Below are 13,350 nucleotides of genomic sequence, written 5' to 3' on the forward strand. Positions count from 1 at the left end.
TTTTTCCTTTAAAAGGGGGTGTGGGTCATAATTCATAAAAGAGAGAGGAAGCCCTAGAAGCTCCTGACTCTAAGGCATTGTGGTTTTTATGGTGACTGAAGTAGTTCTTTGATTGTGGTTTGACTTTGCTTTTTTTCCAGACAGTATTTGGGAAATCCTTGTCTCATTTATCTGTGAAGAAATGACCATTCACCTAAGCACTGCTAGTTCCTCTTCTGTTTTTTTTTAATGTCCTTAAAATCCTGAGATTAAGTTCATTTTTTTCATAGCATCCTATATGATTGCTGTGTTTTAGATTTGTGTCCAGGGTTAGGGAGGAAGGAGTGAGCAGCTGTGTCATGCTGAGCTGCATGCAGGGGTTAACCCACAACAAATGCTTTCTATCTGATTTGTCCTCTGAGCATAGATATTGGAGGAATGGGGTCAATGAGTGTGCCTGTGTATTTAATTTCCTTGTTTTATGAAATATTTTTCCATGCCAGCAAATATGGGATATATTTAGTGCGTAGAAGGGAACTACAGATAAATGCAATATAATGCAAATTGTGCATAGCAGTGGAGGTTATGCATAGCATGAGGCTAAATGTAATCCTAATAAATGTTAGGATCCTAATGTTATCCTAATAAAGGATAAGTCAGTTCTGACAGCAGCAAAACAAATTTCTTTCAGAAGTGTTATGCTTCAGTCAAGGAATTGGCAAAGTCGAAGCTCATTACTGTTTTATAGGTAATGGAAGTGTAATGAAAGATTATTTAATTCCACACAAACCAGGGGAATAAGAAATTCCTGTCTGATTGAGACTGATGATCCAGGGTGGTTGACTGAGTGTGGCAGTGTGTAAACCTGGCTACTTTCTATGCTGCCTTCCCTTTGGACTCTTCCAGCATCTACAGCTGTTTAATTCAAATTTTCAGAGGGTTTCTCACAACCCTTTTACAGTCCCCCTATGGACCTGTCATCCATCACAGTAAACAGTGACTTTCCATTGGGTTTATCCATGACTTTCATGATATTTTAAACTTCAGTTCTATACCCCTCAGCCATTGCATCTCCAAACTGCACGGTCTTGGAGATGAAAGATGAGTGGCCTTTCTGGTCTTTCATCTCAAGATACATTTCTGCCTTCTCCTTGATTTTGCTTACCCTACTCTGCACTTTCTCTGACTCCTTTTGAGATGTGGAGACCAGAACTAAATATTACTGAATACGTGAATGCATCAAATTTTATGTAGTCAAAATTATGCTGTCTTTAAGCATCCTTCCTGATGATGCTGCCTGTTTTGTTGGCTTTTATAGCTGCCTCCGCACTCAGAGCAGGAATTAGATGTGAGCTGAGAGCTCAGCAGTGTTCTGACAGTCTAGTGGCAAAGCCTTCCTTTTGATTTCTAGGGTAAGTGTGAGATGATACTCTCTTCAAAAGTCCTCTCAGGGCTTTATTTAGATCCATGACAGCCTTCGACTTTCTTGCAAAATATGCCTTTTCACATGCCCTTAAACTTCCCTTTTCCAACACTGACTTTTGAGTTCCTGAAAAAATGATGATGGAAGAACAGAATAATCTAACACTTCTGCATGTTGTATGTCCTTCCTGTTTAAACTCAAGAAAACTCAGAAAGTTTCTTGAATAAACTCCTTATTTTGAACTGGAGCCAGTCTGACACCCACTATTACCATGTTAACCTAGATATATTGTATACTGTGTTTTTCTTAATTTCTGCAGGTTTTTTACGTGGAATGATGTAAGGAAAATAGTGTGATGTAGTAGGAAGTTTTATGGGGTTTAATTGAAGATGGACATGAGTCAGCATTGTACCCTAGTTGCAGTAAAGGCAGAGTGCATAATGGGTGGATGCCCTAGAAAGAGCTTGGCTGTTAGGAGCTCTGTGTGCTTTTTCCTCCCACACTACCCCAACACAGGAGAGATGTTTTCACAGATGCAGAGGACCTAGCAAAGACCTGCTAAGGAGGCTGGGTTTGGCTGGGATATAAGTCTAATGGGGAATCTAATTGCATCTTTTCACCCTAAAAAAATGAAGTTGCAGAGCAAATGGAAATAAAATCTTCTGAGTGGTGCAGACTGAGAGGACAAGATGCAATATGAGAAACTTCTACTGAGGTATGAGGGAAAAAGCTTTCACTGGGTCAAGCAACTGGAACAGGTTGTCCTGAGAAACTGGACAAAGGGGTGTGATTGGACAAGCCTCTGAGTAACCCCACCTCACTGTGAACCTGCCTTCAGCAGGTTTGAATGGGTGACATCCTTCTGATCTCAAAACTTTGTTTGATTCTGAGACATTGCTAAAATGTGTGTTGTTTTCTGCAGATTTCTGAATGATCTAGCATTTGTCCTGCTTACAAATAAACAATTTTGGCAGGATATCTGAAGCTTCAGCAATATTTCCCTGTCATACTCTTGGACAGTAGTATTGGAAAAAGTTGTGACTGTGTGTTTTGGAGTGCTTTCATGGGTGGTGCTGTTATGTTCTGGAGACTTCACACTCAGACACATCAAAGCCTTTCTGTCTTGCGTCTTCCAAAATCACCCACCCTTGTTCTAACCCCACCAGCCTCACTGATCACTGAAAATGCTGAGCAGTTTTCAAAATGCCAGCCCTGCTTCTCAGTGAGAACTTCAAATCTCTTGGTGTGGAGAGAGGGAGGAGTGCAGTAAAATTGTTTTAAACAAGGATGCAGGAGATGCCAATGGCCATGGCAGTTCTCTTCAGCGCCAGCACTGCCTCCCCAGGCAGGACTGCCTGTGTCCATGCAGCTGATCTCGTTACTGCCTGCTGTCCCCAGTGCCATCAGTGTCACCTCCCAGCTGTAAAAAAGCTGTTGCAGCAGAGGGAGGAGCTTGGTGAGAGTGAGCTGGAGGGACAGGGAGTGTGTGTGGAGGGCAGGGATGGCGTGTGGCTTGTGGCTGCCACAGATGAGTGTGCCACGTTACTTGTGGTTACAGCTCTCTCTCCCAGCTGAGGCTGATTTCTAGCCAGCTGGTTTCTTCTGAGGTTTCTAGTAACCACTGGGACCCTGCAGAGGTCTGAGGCAGAGCAGCCTCAGAAACACCCCCTGTCCAGCAGTGGGACCAAGGATGCCATGCTGTGGACTGTGGCACTGTTTGCCTCCATGTCACCTTCTCCTTCATAAAATGCTCCATCAGTGCCCCCTGCACATCAGTTTGAGCTACAGCTCACACTACATTCAGGTGAATGTGTCCTGCATGGCTGTTTGGTCTTTGGGAATTTTTTGGGCATTTGGTCGTTTCCAGGGCCAGCTCACCAAGGTAAGTGTGGACAACAGCTGGTGATGTTCTCCAGCAGTCAATAGCTTTAGTAAAATGTGTTCATTGAACCCCTCAACAGACTTCTCCATCCTTGCTCAACATATATTTAGTACCAACTCTTAGTGCATTAAGCTACTGGATATAAATAAATAAAGGATGATCAATTGATATGGTCTGCTGTGTCTCTGTGTGTGTATATAGGATGACAAAGAAGCCAACAGACCCCTGCCAAACAAAGGAGACCATGGACTAGGAAATGAGAAATTCAAACCTGTGGTACCTTGGCCTCATGTTGAAGGTGTGGAAGTGGACTTGGAATCCATTCGAAGGAAAAATAAGGCCAAAAATGAACTAAATCAGCATGGTGTTGATAACAAGCAGCAAAACATCCTCCAGAGGCAGTATCTCACATTCAAACCTCAGACATTTGCATACCCAGACCCTGTGTTACGACCTGGAGTCCTTGGTAATTTTGAACCCAAAGAGCCTGAGCCTCATGGAGTTGTTGGTGGCCCTGGAGAGGAGGCGAAGCCATATGTCTTAGGACCAGACTACAAAGAATCTGTTCAAGCCAGCATTAAGGAGTTTGGGTTTAATATGGTGGCAAGTGATATGATCTCGCTAGACCGGAGCGTTAATGACCTGCGTCAAGAAGAGTAAGCAAACCTTTTGTTTTCTTTTGGTTCTGTGCTGTACTATACCACATTTCCATATATTCTTCTTAATGCTGTTGCAATGATTCCTTCCATGAATACTTAAACTGTAGTGATTTATCTCTGGAGTCATCTATTCTAGTGTCAAATTGCATGTATTTCCATGCTCCGAGTCTAGCCATAGTCTTCATTGTAATATCTTTTCTTAGTCCATAACTTAAGATTTGCCTTCAGGAAGGATTATCTTTATTAGACATCCCTCTGCTAGTTAGTTTATTCAGTTTTGATTTACCCTGATGCCTTTAAAATGGAGCATAAATAGAGAACAGAAAGAAATACTGTTCTCTTTAAAACACTGCCTATTTACCTGCAGTAAGAGAAGTATGGTCCTGCCATGGTGATGGTTGGAGTTGTCTTCCAACAGTTTCTCACAGCATTTGCCCTAAAGAGGAAATCAGTCTTAGGAAAAACATTTATTTACTTACTGAAAGGGTGTCTAATTTGTTGTGGGGAAAATTCTGGAAAGTTACTAACATTTGCTCAAGAGTTACTAACAGGTCTACACAGTCTATTCTGACTTTTGATATTTGTTGAAGGCAATTTTGCTCTCAGGTTAATCTGCATTTGGTGTAATTTTCCTTGTTAAATATCAGGGATGGGTTTCTGAGCAAACTGATTTAATGGCAGGGTATTTTTAAGTCTGTCTTTGGTTGGGGTTTTGTGGGCAGTGTATGAAGTTGGATATGATGTTAAGTACTTTGGAGTTTTCACTTCCCCCTCATCCCCAGCAATGGAGCTATGCTGATCCCTGGACTGGGTACCAATCTCTGGGCTGTATGTTTCCAGCTGTGGTAAATAATCTGTTGGTGGTTCATTGGCTGGTTACTGGGGTCTGCTCTGGGCTTTATGGTGGGTCTTGTTTTCTTTTTGCAAGGTAGGAGAGCACTGGCCAGCTGTGGGTCTGACTCATACCCATGCACGTGCAGCTGCTTGAATTTGCTATGTGGTGTGCACTCCCTGAAAGCAAATGAAGCACATGAGCACAGCATTTCCCTTTACTTTGTGCTGTGTTCCTCAGGTGACTGACTAAAGGTTTCCACTTCCTGGCAGTCAGAGGAGAGGACCATGCCTGTGTGCTGTTGGTGGCAAGGAAATGCCAGCTGTCCTGGGGTTCACTTTGCATTTCTTTCTTTGCTGTGCTCAGAAGTTGGTACTTCGTACTAAAGAGATTTTTCTGAAAGGGAAGGAATGCTCTGGGTCACCTGTGTAGGTCAGCATTTTCTTTTGGGGAGGTTATTCCTTAGACACTGCTGCTCCTGCTGAAGCATTTCTTCCCTCTGTAAGGACAGCAAATCAGAGGTGGCAAGGTGACACATGCAGGTGGGACTGGGCTGGCTCTGCCCTGGTGAATTCTGGCAGCAGAACTCAAGTACTCCTTCCCCTTCATTTTTAGGTGAAGGGCATCAGACAGCCTGTGGTATCTCTCAAATAGTTCCACACCTGTAGGTTCCTGAAGTATTTTTTATGTGATCTCAGAATTTGTCATCTGTTCTGAAGGACATTAATAAATAGATGTTCCCAAAAATGATTAAATACTTTGAGGTAGAGGAGGGACAGCCATGAAATGACGAATTTTAGAAACTGTTTCCTTCAAGCACAGTTGCAGATAAGCCTTTGTGAGGTCAAAGCCACCAGCTCAAATCAGTTAGGTTTTAGCATTTAATGATTTCATGTTCTAAGCAAGCAAGCAAACAAAACAGCATAAAAAACAACGTGAACAAAAGCTATTTTTCAGACAACATTATATCCCTTACTTTATTTATTGAATGCTTGGGATGCTTGCAATTACCTGAGTAGGTTGAAGGTTTATAGCTTCTGTGTGTCTCCTGGGAACAGAAGAGAGGGGAAGCAGTGTGAGATGGGCTGATACTGCTCTATGCTTTCAGGCTCCCGCATGCTCACTTTCCTGCTCTCCCCAATACCAGAGAGAAATGCAGCAAAAGGTAGCAGATTACCTATTGGATGCACCATTTATTTTCCTCCCACTGATCTATTTAAAAAGACTTTTGTGGCTGGTAAGGCCACTCAACATTTACTTGAATCCCGCCAAAGAGCAATATAGTAATTTTTTGTTGTTGCTGTTAATAGTAAGTTGGCTTTGCTAATTGAGGAAGATCTTTCTGGTAAAGACTGAATTATTGGTTCATAGGTAGGTAGAGCTCCCTTCAGCCCTCTCTTTCTTCAAGCATCAGAATTTTGAAGCGTTACCCAGTGCAGTCAGGTTTGTTCAGTGAAGTATGCCAAATGCTTTCCCAGGCTGTGCTAGCAAGAGTGAAATTGTGCTGCAAGAACTGTTTCTCTCAGCTTAAAAGCCATATAGCCTCAGGGCTTGTCCCTGCTGGAGGGAGAAGAGGGAAGACATGCCAATAAAGGGAGATTCAATTCTGCTATGCTTGGATTTGACTTTGTAGTCTGACATGTTGCCAGGATGATTTGCCAGCTGCCTTTATTGATTCAGGAGGAACTTTGCTGGTGATTCTGGGCAGTCTCAGCTGCTGTAAAAAGCCTTAATTCTTGCTGTATCCCGTAGGGAGAAATGACACTGGATGGTGTGTTCAAGTTTTTTGTCAGGTACATCAGACTATTTCCATTTTGCCAGTACCACATACTCTTGGCTTATGGATTTTAACCAATATATTTCAGTGTTGATGCCCAGCACTTGTGTTGACACAGAACAAGTCATAAGTTTGGTTAAAAAAACAAGAATGTATGGGGAAATGTAAAAGTCAGTGTACAAAATTTAGAAGATGGCTCATCTCACTGCAGTCTTTCAGCACTCTGCAAGAGGGCTGGGGGGAACTTAAAATGGATTAGTTGAGAAATACCTGTTTTCCACCTTATTTCTAGCAGCAAAGAAGTAGAGCAAGCTTAGCAGTCCCTGTCTAAACCTCTGCACAGTAGCTGGAAGAAACTTTTTTCTTTAGACTTGGTGATTTTTACCTTTTTCAGATCTATTTTAGTCATCCTGATAGGTGGCAGACCCTTTAGAGCAGTCATTTATACTGGATTTTGCACATTATCCCTACTTCCTAGCAGACCTGCAATAAAATAATTGTTAGCTTTTGGGAAAAAGGATATTAATTTAATTGCTCCCTGCTTTTTGTATTCAGGAGTCTGCACAGAGGTAGAGCTGAAGTAAAAATAGAGTGATAAATTTTCTGGATTATTTTGGATCCAAGATAAATACACCATGCTAAGGAAATGCAAAGGGACCTAGGTTTGAGGGTGAATACTGTCAGGTAACAAGGTGTGTCCTCTCAAAAAAAAATAAACCCAAGAGATAACTGTGGAGTATTGCTGCTAAGAATAACAAGAATTGAGTTGTTTAACCAGTATAATGACCCATCTCCCCAGAGTATTTTAAAATAAAATTTAATTTTTAAAAATTTATCTGTACTGGGTTTGAACAGTGATTGTTTCTCCTGACAACTTTAGCTCTGGCCAAAAACATATGCTGGTGAGAAAACATACAAGAATGGATAAGCGTCATTCCTGGCAACCAGTGCACCGGGGCACTGGAGCCAAAAATTGCAGCAGGGTTGTCATGCTTCAGAGACCTCTTTCTGTGCACAGACTTGTCTTTTGAATGCATTTATAGTCTTGAAATTAATGACATCCTGAGTCAGTGACTGCAGAATGTGGTGCTTGTTTTAACCTCTTCTCCCAGATACAGATACTGTTATGTGCCTCTGTGACTCTGCTGCCCTGTGACATGGGAATATCAGAGATATCTCCATGAAGTTCCTATAGAAATGTTTCATGTTTCATCCCTATTATTCCTGCTATTTCATTTCCCTTTTCATTAACTCTGAGCTAAAATTCTGACAGACCTCTCCACATTTGACTCCAAGATTTTTTTAACTTTTTTTCCCCAGTGGTAATGCAGAGTTTAGGATCTGTCACTGAGTCTGTGCACTGAGTGGTCTAATACTCCATATACAATCATTTCCACTTGCACTGAGCTCTCCTGCTGGCTCATTTCCTTGATAGCATTCTTGAATTATTCTGCAGCTGTTTATAGCCATTTTAATTGCAACTACCAAGAGCTTTCCTATTGTTCAGCAATGACCTGGAAGAAGAGGTGGACTGCTTAGCTCCCAGCACAGTTATGCTGCTAAAGTCACAAACTTGCTTACAATTTCAGCAGTTACTACCTTAAGAGATCTGCCATAGTTTGATGAAGAACTGTACCTGTGAGGAAAACAAAGAACCTCATCAAATGCTTTGGAAATTCAGTTACTGTATTAATAGCCTCACTCATGTCCACAAAAGTTTTGATTTCTTCAAAAGATGGTAATATTTTTCTTTTCTATTACCAAAAGATGGTAATATTTTTCCACAAAAGCTGTGTCTATGGTTTACTAATTTTGTTATTTATTACTAGCTTCTATTCAGCACAGAAGTCAGACTTAGTGGTCTGCAATTCTTTACAACCCCAGAGTCCTTTGATAAAAATTGGTGTTGTGTGTTCCTCTGTTTAAGACTGGAGTCAGCAGTACAATACAAGAGTTTGTTAATTCATGATACATTGTTTAGGAAATACTGGGTTTATTTTTAAAAAAGGCAGTAAGGCAGAATGGCAGAAAATTCCAGTAGAAGCTATCATGCAGATTATCTGAAGGTAGGACTATTTAGTAAGAAGTGTCACTGTGTACTTGCCCTTTATTTTCTTCTATTCTAAGGGTATCTGGCATTGGGCACTGCTGGGAGTACAGTGGAAATACTTTATTTAGATTTCCTGCTTCTGAAGTGGTCTCTTTTCATTTTGGTCATGTATCAGCCCAACAGGCTTTCTGGCAGGCATCCTACTTCTGGTGTTTGAAAAAAATATTTCAATAGCAGCTTTCATACTTCAGTAAGCTATTTCTCCAACTTGGGTTTTGGGGGATTTGGTGTTTTTTTGGTTTTTTTTTTTACTCTACCTCTTTATTTACATGCACTTAGCTTGAATTAATGCTCACTTCTGTTTCTCTTGTTTGGACACCATCCTGTGCATTTAAAGAATGTATGTCTTACTGCTAACAGCATCTGGTTTTTAGTCATGCTGGCTCTCCCTTCTTTACAGTTCCCCTTTTCAAAAGGAGATGTCTCCCGCCTGTGTCTTCTGTCCTGTCAGGTGCTCTGGTTCTTCCATACACATCATGATTCTTCCATACACAGGTGCTGAGTGAGTCTTTCTTGGACATCCAATACTTCTGTGTGGTTCTATTGATGGCTTCCCCTTGTCCTCATGCTAAACAATCCCTGTCACGTCTAGACTCTAGTAAACTGGCTCTGATTTATTCTGGCAGAAAGCAGTCCTTCACGGATTAGAGTTAGCTAAAGTTAATCAGTTCCAAAAACTTCACCCGGTGCTAATGAATTCCAAGTCATCATTTGCTGGATCCTTCTTCTTGAAGGTGGGCAAGAATTTGTTTTGGTCAGTCCTCAGGAGCCACTGTCAAGCACCAGGACCTGGTAAATATGGTAGAGCATGATCTCACAATGACATCACAAACTTCTTCAATGCCCTCTGGGGCCATCCATCCAGTCCCATAGACTTGGGCTCTGTGTATCCCACTTGCTGTGATATGTCCAGGGAAGTGGTCCCTGACTCACCTCTGTGGTGGATATTCTTTCTCTTCTGCAGGCTGCCCCTTAGACTCAGGGACTTGGGAGGTGACAGCAAACCTTGCAAGTAAACAATCAAGGAAATCAGATGTTGAGTGTCTCAGTCTTTTATGTGTCCTTTGACACAAAATTTCATCTCTTTTATAGTTAAACTGTTGTTTTCTTTAGTCTTTCTGAAGCCTACAAGCTCTTCTCATTGCCCTTTCCATCTTATGGATTTCAACTCTACAAAGCTTTGCCTTTAATGCTCTCTTCATGGGCTCAGGCAATATTTCTGTACTCCTTCTAGGTAGCCAGTCCATGCCTCTACCTGCCCTAGTCTACCTTCTGGAGTTCTTGGTGCAGCCAGGAGGGTTTTTTGCCATGCCTGTTTGACTTACTGCATGTGGGAATGGATGGCTCGTGTGTTTTGGGGAGGTTATCCTCAAAGATGCCACTCCTGGGCTCTTTTTGACAAAGTTGTAGCACCCAAAATCATTAACTTCTTATGGCAGATATAAGGAGACATGGAAAAATCAAAAGGGGAGAGAAAGCTGCCTGATGGTCAAAGCCACTGATGACCACAGATGCAGAGCTCTGAGAAGAGGCTGTTCAGTGTATGGCTCACAGGAGCTGTTCCTGGTTACACAAGACCAAAGCAGTGCAAGATGTTCCAAAGAATCTGTATTCAGCATTTCTAAAAAATACTTATCTAGGATGCATTAGTTGCAGTATCCTCGTTTTGTACTTCTAGCTCAAAAGCACTAAGAGTCAATGTAGGTTTTCCTTTTTGAAGTCCACTTTCACAGTCGAACACTCCAGTCCACACCTGCCATTTCCATTCGTGTATTTTGGTGGTTTGGAGACATGCTTACTGCACTTTTGAAGTCAAGAGGCATTTTCTTACACTATATTTTAAGTGATGCACTGTGAAACTCCCTATTTCTCCTATTAACAAACTTGCACTACTGTAGAGCCCTTAAGCCAGGGATGTTTGTAGTGCTGATCAGATTTCATGCCAGGGTAATTAACTGTGCAGGCTGAAAGAAAGGATTAGAGCTCAACATGCTTTGCTCAGACTTGATATGCTGTTGTTATCCAGTCCTTGGAAGACTTGCTTACAAAGTATTCTTACTGACCCAGAAGGTTTTAGTCTTACGACTTTATTTAAGCTAGAATTTTTTTTGACAGCTTCTTTTGACAAGTGCTGAAGGAATTTTATCTGGAATAGTTTGACTGGGAGAGGAAACATTAATGTTTATGGCATGAGACAAAATAATCTCCTTCTAGATTTTTTTTTTCAGTATGACAATAAATAGCTGTTGTCTACTCATCAGCGTGAGCTAGAATTTCAGCTGCATCACCCACACACATCTGTCAGTATGATTGTGGCAGAATAAATATTTTTAAGTGTTTTTTCCTTCTGTGGATTATCCAGTTTGAGTTTTCTTTTATAAGGACATTGTTGCTGTTACAGGGCATAGACCCTGGGCCATACAAATTTGTACTTGAATAATTGGATCTGTTGCCACAGGTCACCTTTGACTTCAAACAGAACAACTGGCAATGAGCTTTTGTTGAAAAATCTGAAAAGGTAACTCTTTGTTGCTCGAGTACAATGTTGTGTGCATACAGAAAGGTATTTTTGGACAACTGTTTTTGCAGCTCATTTTATAAAGCAAAAGGGAATGAGAATTGGCTTGTTTTTTAAAATCACACATGTAGTTTTGAAGGGTGTCTGTTTTATTTTTCAATTATTTTTAACATAAAAAAGAGGAAATTCTTGCCAAAAATAGACTTATAACTTTAGTAAGAATACATACATGCATAGCTGTGTGATGGCAAGGCAGAGCTGTTAGTAAAGATATTTTTTCTATCATAGTTTGATAGTGCCAACTTGGACCCTTTTTATGGTCCAAATATTGAATTGTTAGTGTTAGACTGGAGTTAAAAAAAAAAAAAAAACTTTAGCTTTAACTGATTACTTGTAATGAAGTAAGGCAGATGAGTCTTAGCTCCTCATTAGAAATGGACAGTCTTATTACTCTGGGCAAATAACATGAATAATAACATGAATTTAATATGTTCTCCTACAGTAAGGAGTTACTTGTCCAGTCAGTCTTGTTGTAGCTAAGAAGATTGAATACAAAGGCTCTGGAGTGGAGCCTGCTTTCTTCAGGAATGTGCTTAGTTCCTTAATTATAGCACTTTGCAAATGACATATTTGATACTGTTACAAGAAAAAGGATTTCAGTAATTACTTTTGGTATCTATATCATTGGAAACGAAACATTAGGGACTTGGTTTAATTTCACATGGTACCCTGGGAAAAATCTTTTATTCCAATGCCACATAATACACTTGAACTGTTCTGTAACAAAGAAAACTAGTTCTATAATGTGCACATAAATTTTTGTGCACCTCAGTGAGAGCTGGAGTCTAGAATCAGGTGAATTATAGTGGTCACACTAAATCAGGAAGGCTAGCTTTCCACTGCAGATTATCAGCTGCCTTACTGCTGGTAGGACTCCTGGAGGGAGGAAAAAAATGGTGTTTAAATTGTAATTAGGCATGTATTGTGAGAGCATCTCATGTGGTCAGGAAAGATTTAAATTCCAGGCATTTGCCTTAAAGCAAAACCCAGCATTTTCTGTTAACATTTCAGGTCCCAGTAACGAAAACTACAGAGAAAATGGATCCTTTGTCTCTTTAGTGTTGGCTGCTAGCTCTTGAAATGTTAAGTTTAGAGGGAGAAATAATTCACCCAAAGAGTACAAAGAGGTTGACAGAGGCACCAGGTGTGTTATCTGTAGCTGGATTTACTTACCTCTCTGTGTGTGCATCTGAAATGAGATGACCAAGCTCTGAACATGACCTCTTACTCAACAAAAACATATATATAGCACAGCACCTGGAGCATATTTAAATTCTGAGTTAAACCTTGACTTCAGTGGAAGGGCAGAGGAGAGTGGGAGCGATTTCCTGCAGCTGTTTGTGTAACCCTCCAGGTGCCATCCTGCAGCATAGGAATTCTGGGGCACATGGAGGAATCATTTTGTCAAATGAGTTGTAACCTCAATGTGAAACTGAAAAATGAAATGCACTTCTTATGCTCTGTCTTGTTCCTGTTAACCAGACTGTACTGTGCTAGAGCATTGAAATAAATATGTATGATACAAGTTATAATGCAGTCCAGATGAGCATGGGTAGGAACTTCAAGGTTCAATATCTGATGAGCAAGGCATGGTGGAAATGCAGCATTTCTGTGAGACTGAGCTCACTGCCTCAAGTTCCATTCTAGCTGTTTATAACATTGGGTATAGCCTGCAAAAGTTTGATAAATCCAAAATTAGGCACAGCCTCCCTGTGATACCCACAGTGTGTCACCAGACTGCAGAAGGCCTCAAGAGCTGTGAGGTCTTCTTCTCTTTAAACCAAAAACGGGAAAGCAGCGGGCTTTTGCTCCATCTCCTTCTCTGGGAGTTTCCCCTTCCCTAAGGAAAGGTTTTGTTTTAGCCACCTAGGTACCCCAGCTTTCCTGCACTGTGTTGTTATCGCTTCAGTTTTTCAATGTTGGGTAAGTGATAGTATGGGCAAGAATCTTGTGATTAGAAAAATTGCAAGTATTATTCCTTTCATTCTCTTGTTACCCCTACTGTTGGGTTTCTATGCAAACCTTGTCCTGGATTTGGATCATGATGCTTTCAAAGGTACAGTAGATACAGCTTTTGGTTCCAAGGGTACTAATAATAAAATGTAGTCAC

General features: G+C 41.0%; 1 protein-coding gene across 2 annotated transcripts in view; it reads left to right on the forward strand.

Moving 5' to 3' along the window:
- The window catches only part of GALNT7 (polypeptide N-acetylgalactosaminyltransferase 7), a 70,943-nt gene that overhangs the window by 27,410 nt on the left and 30,183 nt on the right, over positions 1 to 13,350 (forward strand). For both annotated transcript variants that reach the window (XM_066548282.1, XM_066548281.1), the window contains exon 2: positions 3,486 to 3,940. In XM_066548282.1, the coding sequence (XP_066404379.1) occupies positions 3,486 to 3,940 (455 nt within the window). The remainder of the gene's footprint in view (positions 1 to 3,485; positions 3,941 to 13,350) is intronic.

This window comes from Molothrus aeneus, chromosome 4, assembly GCF_037042795.1.
Source record: "Molothrus aeneus isolate 106 chromosome 4, BPBGC_Maene_1.0, whole genome shotgun sequence".
NCBI lineage: Eukaryota > Metazoa > Chordata > Aves > Passeriformes > Icteridae > Molothrus > Molothrus aeneus.